Source organism: Aedes aegypti, chromosome 1 (assembly GCF_002204515.2).
Source record: "Aedes aegypti strain LVP_AGWG chromosome 1, AaegL5.0 Primary Assembly, whole genome shotgun sequence".
Taxonomy (NCBI): domain Eukaryota; kingdom Metazoa; phylum Arthropoda; class Insecta; order Diptera; family Culicidae; genus Aedes; species Aedes aegypti.
Genome location: NC_035107.1, coordinates 21,752,413 through 21,770,093, shown reverse-complemented (window position 1 = coordinate 21,770,093; position 17,681 = coordinate 21,752,413). Strand labels below are relative to the sequence as shown.

Genomic DNA, 17,681 nt, shown 5'->3' with positions numbered 1-17,681 from the left:
CTTACGTCGATTTGAAAAAGTAATCGAGATTTGATCCATTTTTTTTTATATCATACCCCTCGAAGAAAAATATGTCGTTTCTGGCATCACTTCCAGGGATTCCAGAGTTTTAAATTTATTCACAACCCATACAAATATGAGAAAAACATCAAACTTTTTCAAAATTTCCTAAATTTTAGTTAAAAATCAGAAGATTAGACTTTACGGGACAGGTCTATTGTTCGAGTGTGAGATGTGCTGCACTCAATGTCTGGATTTCACCACTCAAGGTAAGTCACAGTCGAAGGGGTAGCGAATGTGGTCCATGACAGGTGAGATTGGAGCTGGGGAAAGATAAACTAAGCAAAGTCAAATCCGACATCTTCTCTGGAGCGGTTGGTATCTGTCGGTGCTGACATCGTTTGTCTTCGGGCTCTTCGTCACTCTCCTTGAGGAGTGAAATGAAGAGTTGGGAAGGTGTACTTATAGCTACGAGTGAATTGAAATGCTGCATTGCAGAGAACGAGGTGAGTTTAGAAAAACGTGATTCGGTGGTTGAATTTAAGCTTATTATGGAATTTTCTTCATTATTGAGTAAAATGAGGGCATGTGGAAGGTGAATCAACAACAATAAAGAAAATTCGATGCTTCAGAATAAATCCGGTGATTGCATTGACAAAAACGGATATTACAAAAGTAAGTCTAGGCGATATTGTTAGGGATTTTCTTTTATCTTTCGTCTTTCTCCCTTCTTTATTCTCTATCTCTCTGTTTCTATGTTTCTCTGTTTCTCTGTTTCTATAGATCTCTGCTTCTATACTACTCTGCTTTTTTGCTTCTTTGTTTCTCTGTTTCACTGTTTCACTGTTTCTATGTTTCTATGTTTCACTGTTTCTATGTTTCTCTGTTTCTATGTTTCTCTGTTTATTTGTTTTCCTGTTTCTTTGTTTCACTATTTCTGTGTTTCTCTGTTTCTATGTTTCTCTGTTTATTTGTTTATTTGTTTCTCGGTTTCTCTGTTTCTCTGTTTATTTGTTTATTTGTTTCTCTGTTTCTCTGTTTCTCTGTTTCTTGGTTTCCCTATTTCTCTGATTCTCAGAGTCTTTGTTTCTCTGTTTCTCTTTTTGTATGTTTCTCTGTTCCTCCGTCTCTTATCTTTCATCTTCATCTTTCATCTTTCATCTTTCATCTTTCATCTTTCATCTTTCATCTTTCATCTTTCATCTTTCATCTTTCATCTTTCATCTTTCATCTTTCATCTTTCATCTTTCATCTTTCATCTTTCATCTTTCATCTTTCATCTTTCATCTTTCATCTTTCATCTTTCATCTCTCATCTATCATCTTTCAACTTTCATCTTTCATCTTTCATCTTTCATTATTCATCTTTCATCTTTAATCTTCCAGAATTTTTTTTTTTCAAGAATCTACCAGGATTCCCTCAGGAGTCTTCCATAATTCCCTTCAAGAATCTTTCAAGATTCCCTGTAGGAATCTTCCAAGATTCCCTTCAGGATTCTTCCAAGATTCCCTTAAAGAGTCTTCCAGGATTCCCTTCAAGAATTTTCCTCGATTCACTTCAGGAATCTTTCAGGATTTATTTCAGAAAACTTCCAAGATTTTCTTCAGGATTCTTCCAGAATTTCCTTCAGAAATCTTTCAAATTTTTTTTTCAAGAATCAACCAGGATTCCTTTCAGGAATTTTCCAGGAATATTCCAAGATTTCTTAAGGAATCTTACTGGATTCCCTTCAGAAAACTTCCAGGATTCCTCTTGATAATCTTCCAGAATTCCCTTCAGAAATCTTCTAGGATTTCTTTCACGAATCTTCCAGGATTTCCTTCAGGAATCTTCCACGATTACCTTCAGGAATCTTCCAGGATTTCCTTCAGGAATTTTCCTCGATTCCCTTCAGGAACATTGGCGTAAATAGGGAGGGGCCAGGGGGCGCCTGGCCCCCCTGAATCATGGGCTTGCCCCCCCCGAAAAAAATTGAGACGAAATGACAATATAGTTAAAACTAGTTTTTAGTATCAAACATGCCCTTATGATACTAAACGTGTTAAATGAGTTTTGAATATAGATTTCTGGATGATCATTGTTTGACAGGCAATAGCAATATGTAAATTTAAAATATCACACACTGCCATACTGTTTCCTTTTTGCCCTTTCCCGATATTGAAATTCATTGAAGCATGTTTTAGAATTAGCAGAACTGGTTTAATCCGTTTGTAGTGGTAATGTTAGGAAACCATAGTCTCTTCATATTTTAAAACAAGCTTCGATATTTTGTGACCAATTATCTAGAACGGATCATTGTTACTGGGAACTGTCTGTAAATGAGAGTTATGGTTAGGTTTTACAAAAAAAATTCATCTAGAGACCAACAACTTTACTTCTCTTCCAAATTAAGTCACCACTATAACTTTTTAAGTCATAAGTGACTATCTCCGGGATGGGATTCGATTCCAGGTCCTCGGCAAGTGTTCTAACCGCTACACCAGGTCCGTCCCCACATCAATTCAAATCAGAGATGTTTTTATTGTTTTAATACAAAACCATTCGTGTAAAATTTCTGTAATTAGAATACGTTGCGTTATTTGTAAGAAAAATAGATAAAACTTGTTTCTAGATTAATGACGAGATATCGGATGTACTGCTTTGTTTTTTCTATCTTTTTATTGCAAGTTTGAACAAATCTAGAAAGCCTAATCGCAATAAATTTTCAGTAAGTCATACCAACGTTAGAATTTTTTGCATGTAAAATCACAAAACATTCCTCAATTTCTCTTGGCTCAGATGTCTTATTTTACCAAGTCCAATGATACAGCCGTTCGTTAGGCGACCTTTACTTACATCTATGTCAATCTATTTCTCATGTATTTTTCAGTAAATATGTATTTGAGTAGTGTTTGATCCTTCGACCTTGTCGCTGGCTCCTGCGGGGGCGGGCAATGAGGTCAGGATCAAACTTGTCGCGCGTAGTTCGCTCAGAGAAATGTATAAGTGCCGCGGATCGTTAATAGTGATTGATCTATTGATCGTGTCGCTTGATTTTGCGTGGGCGAGTGACGAACGCTTTTTCGGCGTACAATGCGATTATCGAATTATTTCGCGAATCCGGTTAGGCGTGATTATATCATGGATCGCATCGCCAAACATTGGTAACTCCCAGATCTTTACCTTATCCCACTAACCCAATATCCTTTCCATGACAACCGTGGAGATGCAGAGGTGATCTCGGTCTCTAGTAACAACGGTTGTCACACTAACATTCCTTCCCTTCCCCGATGACCGTAAGGACGTGGCCGGTGCCGTTATTGACTTTTAAATTTGAGCTCTTGATTTGTGCACATTGAAGAATGGTAAGCTAATCCCAAGCCCCATTCATTAATTCCCTGTGCAACTTCGATTGTTCTGGTCAATCACGGAGTAGCAACTAAGAAATGTACGGTCATCTATGCTTATGCTAATGCTTATTTTTCAGTAAATATGTATTTCTCAGTCGTACATTTATATTTTAAAACCGCCCGGATTTATTTTTCGGTTTGTAGTAGCCCAAAATTGAACATTACTAGAGAGAGTGGGGCAAAAGTTCGAGTGAGACCAGATTTTCTTTTTAAGAGTTCTAGCTCAATTTAAATCAAAGCTTATAAATGCCATAGTGTTCTAGTAAGAGACCTTCACTACAAATATCATAAGAATCGATTAAGATTTGGAAAAATGATGGCTATTATAATATTCTGTATTATATTGATATTTCGGTATAGCTTACGATATTAAACACCAATCTTGATTACTCAACAACACACCTTATATTCAACACTTCGTTCGTATTTCTCTCAAGCCCATGGCTTCCTCCGTTAGCACGATACTACATTCCCCCTTTACTTAGTAATCAGAACAATCATTTTCATCTACATGAGTTACATAATGTTTAAGATACTATGGAATCTTCACTTCACGCCGACTGCGTCGAGCTATTGTTTCTTCATCTATTGCAGCGCTTGATTCAACTTGCTTGTCTATTACTTCAACAGTTTCTCCGACTTTATTTGCTTCTGCTTCTACAGCCTCGTCCCCGTCAACTTGCTTTCCTTGAACAAAACGTTTCAGATGACTCACATTACGGCGATATATCTTTCCCGACTCCTTCGATCGGATTTCCGCACCTTTTCTGGCTAGTATGTCGAACAGCTCTGATCCATAATTCGTAGACAATTTATTGTCTTTGATGATCCGCTTAGCTACCACAACATCTCCTTCTTTCAAGTCATTCCTTGTAGCATCTCTCTGAGCATCGGAAACACCTGATGCTTTCAGTTTCTTCTCCCAGTCACGGTCCCGGATTCCTTCTGGAATAATACCAGAAGAAACATTGATGCTCGGCAGCTTATCTCTCAATACACTTCCAAACATCAAAGCTGATGGAGCAATTCCGGTTATGGAATGTGGTGTCGAGTTGTACATCAACAAGAAACTTCTTAGATCCCACTTCCAGTGCTTACACTTCTCTTCTTGACTGATTCGTAGACGTTTCAAAATAGTGCTATCCATTCGCTTTACCTCGCCATTTGCCTGTGGCCAGTAAGGAGTTGTCTTTTGATGCGTGATTCCGTATTCTTCACAAAGATTTTTGAAAGGTTCGCTGATAAACTGCGGCCCATTATCCGACCTCAATGTTTCTGGAATTCCAAATCTACTGAACGTTTCAAAAAGAGCGTTGACGGTAAGTTCTGCTGTTATTTGCTTCATTACAATCACTTCTGTAAATCAGCTAAAATAATCAACCAACACCAATAAATAATGTCCCGAAAGTAACGGTCCTAAAAAATCGATAGCTACATCCGTCCACGGTTTTTCAGGCATTTTAGTGCGAAGCATTGGTTCTGGAGTTCCCACAGCTGAAACTAATGTGCATGCCCTACAGCTTTTGACGAATTTTTCAAGCATGCCGTCCATCTTTGGCCACCAAACCTTCTGCCGCAATCGTCGCTTCATTAGACTCATTCCTGGATGACCATCATGAGAACATTGTAGAACTTGTTGTTGAAGTGATTCTGGGATGATCAATCGATCTCCTCTCATCAAGACATCGTTAGCACAATGAATTTCTGACTTGAAGTGTTTTAAATCTTTCAAGTTTTTCATCCAATAGCCAATCAGCAGCACATTAATGAGTTCCTGCAAAACTTGATCTTGTTTTGTAGCCTTAATCACTCTGATAAGTGTGACTGCATTTGGTACGGAGTGTTCCAAAAGATGATTAACATACTGATCCGCTGATGAATCGAAATACTGGGCCTTGTTAATTGATAGACGAGATAAAGCGTCTGCTAAGTTGGTGGAACCCGGTTCAGACTTAATCACATAGTTGTATGACTGGATTCTTAGGACCCATCGTTCGATTCTGGGGCAAGGTCGTGATCGTGGTTTGAACAAAAATTTCAAAGCTTTGCAATCGGTGATAAGCTCAAATTTGGCTCCCAGAAGATACAAACTACTCTACTCCCCAAATTATAGCCAAGGCTTCACGCTCCGTTTGAAAATACTTTCTCTCTTAATCTGTCAGTGACTTACTCGCAAAAGAAATAATTCTGTTCTGACCTTCCTTGCTTTCCTGAAGTAGAACTGCTCCTAACCCATCAGGACTCGCATCAACGATCAATTTAGTCTTATTGTTTCGATCGAAAAATCCCAAATATTTGGTATTCCCAACAGCCTGCTTTATAACATCGAATGCATCTTGTTGTTCTTTCTTCCATTGGAAACATGATCCAACTTGAAGTAATCTTCTCAACGGCTCTGTCTTTTCTGCTAAGTTAGGAATAAATCGACCAATGTACGTAATTAACCCAAGAAAACTCCGCAATTCTCCAATCGTTTTCGGTTCCCTAAAGCTCTTCACTGCTGCGATGTGACTCTCGGTAGGTCAAATAACATATTCATTCATCACGTGACCTAAGAACTCAAGTTCTTTTACACCGGAAATACATTTGTTCTGATTCAATAGAATTTCATACTCCTTCATGCGCTCCAGTAGAGCCTCTACTCACAGACAAACAGACCTAACACTGACGAAATTTCCATCGACCACTCATTTAACGATCATTCAAAATTCGCTGTTACAAATCTCACAACCAGAGGCGCGCGCATCGTTTTTCTTCGCGTTTGACGTTTCACTCTACCGCCATCTGATGATCTTGTTGCACAAAACACCTTTTCGTGCAACATGCTCACCAGATGATGATGGTGTAAACTGGGCGATGGATTTTGAAGAAATTTGTTCTAAGTGTTACGTCTGTTTGTCTGTGCTCTACTCTCCTATCATGCTCTTCTTTAGTCGAACCGTAAACTACTACATCGTCTAAATACACCCTCAAGGCCTAATAATAACGCTTCCATAGTTTTTTGAAAAATTTCGGGAGCACAGCTAACTCCAAACATAAGTCGTTTGTATCTAATATTGACAAACATACGTTCATGAAGACAAAACAAAAAAAAATCAGTTTTATTTAAATTTACATGGCATTAAAGTACAAGATTACCTGTAGAGACCCGTTTTCGTTATGAAAGTTGTTATTGGCCGAGATCTCTCCGATATTTCCACCTGATGATACGCATCCTTGATATCCACCTTGGAAAAATATATTGCACCATTCATTGAGCCCAGAATGTCGTCCACTAACGGTAACGGATGAGTTTCCCGAATCACAGCTTGATTTGCTTGACGCATATCCACGCACAGCCGCAAATCACCCGAATCCTTCAGAACTGGTACAATCGGTGATACCCAAGGAGACGGGCCTTTCACTTTTTCGATGATTCCTTGCTGAAGCAACATACGCAGTTTTTCGTCTATTTTCTCCTCCAAGGCATACGGAACACGCCGGTAGGGCTGTTATACGGGTTTTACCTGGTTGTCAAAAGGAATTTCAACTGTCACACCTTTGAATTTTGGAAATTCTGATCCAGAACTTTGAGAAACATGCGCAATATCAAATCCAATCCTCAGTACTTGAAGTAATTTCGCAGACTGATCACCAAGCAAACACTGTTGGCCTTCTTTCGCAACGTAGAACTTTGCATCGATTTTCTTTCCTCCACCCTCACCTTCTGACACAAAACTGCCCGTAATCTCTATCGGTTTCTTGGACGCATAACAAATGAAATTCCGATCTATAGCCGTGGACATCTGCCACACTTGCACCTTAAGCTGTTTTATTTGCTCCCAAACTTTCTGGCTTATGATGTTCGCTGCTGCACCGGAATCGATAACCATGGGAATTTCCACACCACCAACTTTGAATAGGAAAGTATTTTTCCCCATGGCATAAAAGATGTATTCGTCATCATTGTCCGCTTCTAACTCTTCACAAATCGCTCGAATCCGCTTCGGTGGTACAACTGCTCTCTCCTCGTTATTCACTTTCTTCAAACATTGCTTCGCGAAATGTCCGGTACCTCCACATTTCATACAGGATTTGTCTCTTGCTGCACAAATATCAGCACCCATAACGTGCCCTCTTTTTCCACAAACAAAAACAAACAGGAACCGAACAGCTTTTTTGATAAAAATTTGAATCTCTCCGCCCCGGTTGGAAACGGGTTGCACCGCTCTGACGAACTTTCATCATCGCATCGTATTTTCCATACGGCAGCTTTTTTGCCAGACTATTAACTGAGTCACTGTTAATCGCATTTCGGAATTCCTTTAATTTCCGTACTGTTTCTTCCAAGCTAGTGCCAAGTCCTTCTACTTCACTCAAGAGCATATCTTTCTTCAACATTTTCTCTTTGAGCTTAGTAGATGAGCATTTTTCGACAATCTGATCCAGAATCATTTCTTCCGGCTTGTCGTATTCGCAACGTTTGACTTGTGTCCTCAAACGCTATACGAAATCTGCAAAACGTTCCGAAGCTCCTTGGGATATTTGCCGAAAGAGATGTCGTTCGTACGTACGTCGACGATACGGCTCAAAATGAGCATCCAACTTGGCGATCGCAACGTCGTAACAATGCAAAACATGTGCTACATTTTCGACTTCTGGAAGATTGTCGTAAATGTCCCTTAGATCAGAGCCGCCAAGGTACAAAAGTTTGGACCGTTTGTCGTATTGAGAACAGATTTTCTCTGATTCAAACTAGCACTCCTTGTCTCGTTTCCATTTGGACCACGCCAAAGGCAGCTGAGAAGAATCCAAATTCGTCACTGGTCCTATTTTAAAACGACCAGCCATTAAAAAGAATAATACAACTATAAGTTATTTCATTTTATTTTATTATTAAGTTGTTCATAAAACGCTTTTGCTCACACATCATTCCTTCAATATACATTTCCCATGATTATTAATCTTATATTATGCTTTTATGTATTTCAGCGAACCCACTTTTGTCAATTCCACCATTTAAGTGTTAAGCAAACATGCTTTTGGCGATTCCGCCATCTAAGAATTCAGCGAACCCGCTTTGATGATTTCGTTATTTATGTGTTTAGCGAACCCGCTTTTGGCGATTTCGAAATTTATGAGTTTAGCGAACCCGCTTTTGACGAATCCACCACTTATGAGTTTAGCGAACCCGCTTTTGGCGATTCCGCCACTTATGAGTTTGGCAAACTCGATTTTGGCGATTCCGTCACTTGAGACAATAGCGAACCCGCTTTTAATAATTCAAAATCACTATCAATACTTTTGACGATCCCGCTGTTACTTTTATCGCAATCTGTGTCTGACGTTTCTGATGTAACAAATCATTTTGTTATATGACGAACCATCCTATATCTACCTTCAGAGTTGTATTTAATCAACATGTTCTTTCACATATTTTCAAAAACATGCACTTGATGTTGTTCAACCTTGTTCCAATACCATATTTATCTGATGATATTCTTCATTTTTTATATCAAATTTTGTCAATTTTTCCTCAGATCCTATTCTACAAACCACATTTTAAATTGATTATTTATCTGTTATTCAACCACCAGCTTCCTTATTGGATTTATTTTTCAATATACCATTGAAACACTTCTCCAGATTGTTTGTTTATCATTCACTGATTTCATTTTTGACAGTTGTTTTGTTTTTGATACAAGCTGTTTTCTTTGCGTTACAAACCGTTTCAATCAGATCTATCATGTAAACTTTATCCCAAGCTTTATCCAAAACTTTGATGTGCAACAAAACGAACTAAAGCTCTTAGAAACGTTTCACCATGGTTGCCATGGTGAATTTTCACTTTCAAATCGGCCGGTTTGAAACAAAATTTTCAGATCGCATTTCACAGAATGATGTGTGGCATTGTCGTATTTATGAAATTACAGCAGAATGAATTGAATACTCACATTTTCTCCTCGTCGCCAATATTATATTCTGTATTATATTGATATTTCGGTATAGTTTACGATATTAAACACCAATCTTGTTTACTCAACAACACACCGTATATTCAACACTTCGTTCGTATCCCGCATAGCAAAAAACGCTTTGGCAAATTTTCCAAACAACATTTAAATCATAAATCGTACGTTAACTGCTTCCAATATTGTGGCTTAATTGTGTTACTATAAATATATTTCGATTTGTACTGTATCTCACACTACATTTACTGTATCGCTAACGGTTACCGTATAGCTAATTGCTATCAATCAGTTCCATATAGTCCATATTTGGAAACTATGAATAAATCAACTATTTCTAAACTTACGTGGGTTATATCGGAAATGGTTACAATTTGGCAAAACATTCAAATATGATTGCATACTGTTTAGTATCATGAAAAGTTGTCACACATACATTGAAGTCTTATGGTTTGATAGTAAACATACCGTACGCGGAGTAGTTATATTGCACTTGTGTGCGTTTTGTGAAATCGTAGAAAATTTTTCACCAGTTAAACTGCCATATTTGTGTTCATTTCTGCGAATCGAGTGTCGAAACTTGTTTGGTAAGATATTTCATGTTAAATTGCTCAAAAACAACGTACTTAATTTGGTTTCTGTGTTTTCAGAAGTAAAATAAGGAATGCATACTTCTTAGGACTTCAGAGTGGTGCTGCAACATATCTACAGGTAAGTGTTATTATGATTTTTCATCGAAGTCAGAGTTGACAATGTTCTTTTTCTTTTTAAGGGTTTCTGAAAGATGTTTCAACAGCGCCGAAGGATCGTAGAACCAGAATATCATCCCCAATGCTGAATCTAGGTGCTGAGTTCAACTTGAACCTGTTTCGCAACTTTCAGCGGAAATAAAGTTTCTGGAGTAGCCCACAGACAAAATACAATCGAGCTAAAGGTGGTGGTCGGAACACGGGTAAAAATGCGGCACTCTAAAACAGGAGAAAGAGTCATGATTTCGGGAGGAAAGTGTGTTTTCATGTTATGAAAATACACCATGACCAAAAGTCATGAAATCATGAAGCATTTTACCGTAACGCCGGCTGTACGTTACGTTTTCAATTTTTAGCGAAGAAAAATGGCATTTAAAATTCTCAAATCATGAAGCATGTATGCTGGAACCTTGAATAAAATTCATGGATTTAGTCATCTGTCATTTATGATTTCTATTTTTGATACGAAAAGTGGCAATTTCGGTCATGAAATCATGAAGCAGGATCTGATATCATGAACACAGGTCATGAAAACATAAGCACTTTTCATGTATTCAGATGCCTGTCATTTATGATTCCAATTTTGGTGCTGAAAAGTGGCAAGTTGAGTCATGAAATCATGAAGCAGGATCCCTGAATCATGAACTCAGTTCATGAAAACGAAACATTATACGTCAATTTAGATCCCAGTTTATATTTGCCATTGGTAAACAAATAAAATAAAGATATAAAATTTTTTACTGCTTTTGTGCCGATAGTTTCGTAATAAACCGTGAAAACATTCCACAAATGTCAACCTAACGAGTGTGACATCTTTAGCAGGAATGCGAACATTCGATGGTTAGGTTTGTAGGCAAAATGTTGTTTCGAGCATCAATTGAATTGATAAATGGTCCCTGGGCTGGTGGATTGCATGAGTCATGGAACACTCCTTAACAACTCTGCGGATGTGGAAAGTGGAACTGGATCATCCGGCTGCCGAAGGCCTTTTGTGACCTGCTCTGTTATAGGACGTGGGGTATGCATTATTTCCGAACAGTTAAAATCGCCGACGAGCTTGTCAAGCAAAATCTTCGCTCAAAGTTAAACATTGCCCGGTTCTGCACAGTCAGGATTAAGTAAGTACATTGATTGTGTCGTGAAACAATGTTGGAACTCACGAGAATTTCACCAAGAATGTCATCTATATGATGACAAGGTTCCGAAGAATTTAAAACTTTTTCAAAACAAAACTTTTTTTATAAGTTCCTGTATAATAGAACAATTGGAATAAATGATTCCAATTCCTCCCGGAGCTTATCTGAAAAGGGTTCCACTTCAGTATTGAAGTGGAATCCTTTTCTTATATTGTTTTTGTTGGGCGCCAATTGTTAGAGCTTCTTAAGGTTGGGAACCTCTATTGTCCCCAACCGGGCTTTTTCCTGGGCCTCAGGGTCGTTTCTAAGAGCTCCAAGAGGAAATGGGGGGGTGAGCGGAAAAACTTCCCTTAAGAAAAACAACTAAACGTAGTCCTACGTCAAAATTTAATATTCCAAGAGAACAAAACAAAATGGGAGGAAATTCAGGGCTTTGCTATCGATATTCAAAAATTTGCAATTAGAGTTTTAAATTCATTTTAATTCGCACTTTTTTTTATAAAGAAAGGAGAATTGGATGGAGAAAAGGTTTGTTTTGGTACATTACCACACAGCTACCATTGCGTTGCGGGTCTCGGCACCATCCGCCAGTGTGGGCTTAATTCCGGAACGGGTGAACGGGTCTTCAGTGGTGGTCGCAATCAGAGGGCCTAGCGGGATCTTCAGCTCGTGGGTCGTTTTTCACTGCCGTCGGCCGGGCCAAACGTATTCACGCGGCCGCTTATACTGGCGCTGAATCGGCCACCGGGGGGGGGGACGTCTGTCACAGGGCTCCACGAAGGTCCACAAGAACAAACACTATCTTCACACTAGCCGACCGGGCCAAGAACAGTGAAGGTGGCACACCGGGGATTTATTGTTCACTATTAGAGACCGTTTGTCTGTTGACAAACGGTTTTATTTGATCGCTGCTGTCGAATCGCTACCAACGTCATGACAGTTGTCGCTGGTAGCGGTGGTGTGTAGTAGTAGACGAATGGGAATAGGGATGGTAGTAGAATGGGAATAGGAATGGGGATGTTCATGTTGGGATTATTTCGATGTTTTTTTTGTATAATTTTTTTTAATTTCATTTTATTTCAGGTATAAGTATTTCAATTTCAAATATTTCAAATGTTAATTCATATTATTTGTAAGCAGCCGTAATTTAAATAATAATAATAATAGTAATAAGGGTAGTAATAAGAAAAATAATAATGATAATAGGGGTAATAATTAGAATAATAAGAATAATAATAATAATGTACAAAAAAAAACTATTTACAGGGAATATTTACAAAAAGACAAATGTAACCATTTTGAGAGGTTACAAAGAATGTCATCTATATGATGACAAGGTTCCGAAGAATTTAAAACTTTTTCAAAACAAAACTTTTTTTATAATTTCACTGGAAAAGATCACCGATCGCCACGAGACACGTTGACTAAGGTGAAGAAAGTGACAGTTAGATTTGTGTAACGCCCTGAGCATACGAATTCTTGCATAATAGTTACGATTTCATGACTTTTAGTCATGATATCATGAAACATAACATTTTATGAAATCATGAATTTTTGTTCATGAATCCGGCGACGGATTTTTTTCCGTGAGTCCTTATTTCTTTCAAGAATCTTCCAGAATTTCCTTCAGGAATCTTCCACGATTACGTACAGGAAACTTCCACGATAACCTTCAGAAATCTTCCAGATTTTCTTTAGGATCTCCCACGATTCACTTCAGGAATCTTTCCCAATTCCCTTCAGGAATCTTCCTTGATTTCCTTCAGGAATCTTTCTTGATTCCCTTCAGGAATCTTCTTTGATTCGCTTCAGAAATCTTCCACGATTTTCTTCATTAATCTTCCAGGACTCCCATCAGAAATCTTCAAGGAATCCTTTCAGATGTCTTCCATAATTTTCTTTCAAGAATCTACCAGGATTCACTTCAGGAATCTTCCAGGGTTTCCTTCAGGAATCTTTCAAGATTCCCTTTAGGAATCTTCCAAGATTCCCTTCAGGATTCTTCCAAGATTCCCTTCAAGAACTTCCAGGATTCCCTTCAGGAATCTTCCAAGATTCTCTTCAGGAATCTTCCAGGATTTCTCTGAGGAATCTTCCAAGATTCCCTTCAGGATTCTTGCAGGATTTCCTTCAGGAATCTTCCAGGGTTTCCTTCAGGAATCTTTCAAGATTCCCTTTAGGAATCTTCCAAGATTCCCTTCAGGATTCTTCCAAGATTCCCTTCAAGAACTTCCAGGATTCCCTTCAGGAATCTTCCAAGATTCTCTTCAGGAATCTTCCAGGATTTCTCTGAGGAATCTTCCAAGATTCCCTTCAGGATTCTTGCAGGATTTCCTTCAGGAATCTTCCAGGGTTTCCTTCAGGAATCTTTCAAGATTCCCTTTAGGAATCTTCCAAGATTCCCTTCAGGATTCTTCCAAGATTCCCTTCAAGAACTTCCAGGATTCCCTTCAGGAATCTTCCAAGATTCTCTTCAGGAATCTTCCAGGATTTCTCTGAGGAATCTTCCAAGATTCCCTTCAGGATTCTTGCAGGATTTCCTTCAGGAATCTTCCAGGATTTTTTCAGGAATCTTCCAAGATTTCCTTCTGGTTTTCTCCAGAATTTCCTTCAGGAGTCTTCCAGGATTCCCTTAAGAAATCTTCCATAATTTTCTTTCAAGAATCTATCAGGATTCCCTTCAGGAATCTTCTTGGATTCCTTTCAGAAGTCTTCCCAGATTCCCTTCAGGAATCTTCCAGAATTTCCTTCTGGAATCTTCCAGGATTTCATTAAGAAATATTCTAAGATTCACTTCAGGAATCTTCCAAGATTTTCTTCAGGAATGTTCCCTTCAGCAATCTTCCACGATTCCTTTCAGGAATCTTCCAGAATTTCTTTCAGAAATCTTCCTTCAGAAATTCTTTCTGAAGAGAATCAGTCCAGGATTCCGTTCAGGAATCTTCCATGATTTTCTTCAAGAATCTTCCAGAATTCCCTCCAGGAATCGTTTAGGATTCCCTTCAGAAATCTTCCAAGATTCCCTTCAGGAATCTTACAAGAACCCCTTAAGGAATCTTACTGGATTCCTCTTAGTAATCTTCCAGGATTCCATTTAGGAATCTTTCAGAACTCCCTTCAGAAATCTTCCAGGATTACCTTCAGGAATCTTCCAAGAATCCTTTCAGGAATTTTCATGGGTTTCTCTTAGAAATCTTACTGTATTCCCTTCAGGAATCTTTCAGGATTCCTATCTGGTATTTTTGAAATACCCTCAGGAATAATTATGAAACAACCTTCAGAAAAATTTTCCACAGCTCTTCCTACTCTGTCAGAAAACTCTAGATTATTCTTTTGTCTTCCCAAGAAATCAATCCCCGCCTGATCCGGCGTAGAAATCCGAGCTCTCCGTCACGCAACAGCCGAAAATAAAAATGTTTCCGTCGAATTTTACGCCACAGATTTAGAGTAGGATAGATGGCGAACGCAAACAAACCCCAAATATTCTGACGATTGTCAAATCCCCTGCCCCATGTGAAGACAATCTCTTCGTGATACGATACGATAGCTATGCAAATAAATCGATGGCGATTCGGGATGAGAACCAAATGGATGGTTTCGCCTCGGAAACCAAAGCCCCTCAGATGTTTCTTCGCTTCTGCGAAGTCTATCGAAGCGAGTGTCCATTTCTATCACCCATCCCCACCCGATATGGAAAATAAGACATTTGGAATTGAGTTTTCTCGGTTTTCTTTGCGACGAACGCGTGGAACCGTAATCAAAATTTGAATAATTCATTGAATAGAAACAAACAGATTTCGTTCGAATTCAAGCCTTTCGTTTCCATCAAAGTAGGCCACTCACTGCCGCAAGATAACTTCCAGTAGTTTTATTTCGTTCATCGAAGTAGGCGAATGGTTCAATTCAATAAAGGCTACTCACATAATGAGGAATAATCCCCGCATGTACTCCTGCATATCGTCGATCAGATTTAGGGCACAAAGCCCCACGCCTTCGAACTCGGGCATGTATTTCTGTAACGGAAGAGATAGAAAGAAAAATGAGATGGAGGTTTCAGAATGAAGGTAAGCAAAAAAGTCCGTCGAGATGAAATGGAAGATTACCGGCAGATTGTTTCCCGGGATTAGTATACAAGTTTTTTTTTCTCCGCAGTGCTCAAGGCATATTGTGTAACGCGAAGCAGATGGTGCACGACGACGGAATATTGATGAGTAACGAGAATGGCCATACGACCTGAGACCGGTGAATGAATGGGAAGGTAATCTATTAATGTTCGGATTTCTTCAATTGACTTTTTGCTGCGGGGATTTTAAGCTTTGCGATTGAATGATGACGTCAGCAACGCACACCTTTAACGCCTTCTTCAACGCCTACTATTCGATTCGATTTCGATTCGATTTCGATTCGATTTCGATTCGATTTCGATTCGATTTCGATTCGATTTCGATTCGATTTCGATTCGATTTCGATTCGATTTCGATTCGATTTCGATTCGATTTCGATTCGATTTCGATTCGATTTCGATTCGATTTCGATTCGATTTCGATTCGATTTCGATTCGATTTCGATTCGATTTCGATTCGATTTCGATTCGATTTCGATTCGATTTCGATTCGATTCGATTTCGATTCGATTTCGATTCGATTCGATTTCGATTCGATTTCGATTCGATTTCGATTCGATTTCGATTCGATTTCGATTCGATTTCGATTCGATTTCGATTCGATTTCGATTCGATTTCGATTCGATTTCGATTCGATTTCGATTCGATTTCGATTCGATTTCGATTCGATTTCGATTCGATTTCGATTCGATTTCGATTCGATTTCGATTCGATTTCGATTCGATTTCGATTCGATTTCGATTCGATTTCGATTCGATTTCGATTCGATTTCGATTCGATTTCGATTCGATTTCGATTCGATTTCGATTCGATTTCGATTCGATTTCGATTCGATTTCGATTCGATTTCGATTCGATTTCGATTCGATTTCGATTCGATTTCGATTCGATTTCGATTCGATTTCGATTCGATTTCGATTCGATTTCGATTCGATTTCGATTCGATTTCGATTCGATTTCGATTCGATTTCGATTCGATTTCGATTCGATTTCGATTCGATTTCGATTCGATTCGATTCGATTCGATTCGATTTCGATTCGATTTCGATTCGATTTCGATTCGATTTCGATTCGATTTCGATTCGATTTCGATTCGATTTCGTTCGATTCGATTTCGATTCGATTTCGATTCGATTCGATTCGATTCGATTTCGATTCGATTTCGATTCGATTTCGATTCGATTTCGATTCGATTTCGATTCGATTTCGATTCGATTTCGATTCGATTTCGATTCGATTTCGATTCGATTTCGATTCGATTTCGATTCGATTCGATTTCGATTCGATTTCGATTCGATTTCGATTCGATTTCGATTCGATTTCGATTCGATTTCGATTCGATTTCGATTCGATTTCGATTCGATTTCGATTCGATTTCGATTCGATTCGATTTCGATTCGATTTCGATTCGATTTCGATTCGATTTCGATTCGATTTCGATTCGATTTCGATTCGATTTCGATTCGATTTCGATTCGATTTCGATTCGATTTCGATTCGATTTCGATTCGATTTCGATTCGATTTCGATTCGATTTCGATTCGATTTCGATTCGATTTCGATTCGATTTCGATTCGATTTCGATTCGATTTCGATTCGATTTCGATTCGATTTCGATTCGATTTCGATTCGATTTCGATTCGATTTCGATTCGATTTCGATTCGATTTCGATTCGATTTCGATTCGATTTCGATTCGATTTCGATTCGATTTCGATTCGATTTCGATTTCGATTCGATTTCGATTCGATTTCGATTCGATTTCGATTCGATTTCGATTCGATTTCGATTCGATTTCGATTCGATTTCGATTCGATTTCGATTCGATTTCGATTCGATTTCGATTCGATTTCGATTCGATTTCGATTCGATTTCGATTCGATTTCGATTCGATTTCGATTCGATTTCGATTCGATTTCGATTCGATTTCGATTCGATTTCGATTCGATTTCGATTCGATTTCGATTCGATTTCGATTCGATTTCGATTCGATTTCGATTCGATTTCGATTCGATTTCGATTCGATTTCGATTCGATTTCGATTCGATTTCGATTCGATTTCGATTCGATTTCGATTCGATTTCGATTCGATTTCGATTCGATTTCGATTCGATTTCGATTCGATTTCGATTCGATTTCGATTCGATTTCGATTCGATTTCGATTCGATTTCGATTCGATTTCGATTCGATTTCGATTCGATTTCGATTCGATTTCGATTTTTTTGGATTACCAGAATTCTACTTTTTAACACTGGGCTTTTTCTTATTTGACATTTCGGAAGGGACACGGAAAATTAAATAAACTCGAAATTTGAGTTTAAGAGATTGGTGTGACAAA

The 17,681-nt window shown here is 38.5% G+C and overlaps 1 protein-coding gene across 1 annotated transcript in view; it reads right to left on the bottom strand.

Moving 5' to 3' along the window:
• The window catches only part of LOC5575945 (G-protein coupled receptor moody), a 565,627-nt gene that overhangs the window by 159,059 nt on the left and 388,887 nt on the right, over positions 1–17,681 (bottom strand). Inside the window, exon 4 of the mRNA XM_021839119.1 lies at positions 15,144–15,235. Within this exon, the coding sequence (XP_021694811.1) occupies positions 15,144–15,235 (92 nt within the window). The remainder of the gene's footprint in view (positions 1–15,143; positions 15,236–17,681) is intronic.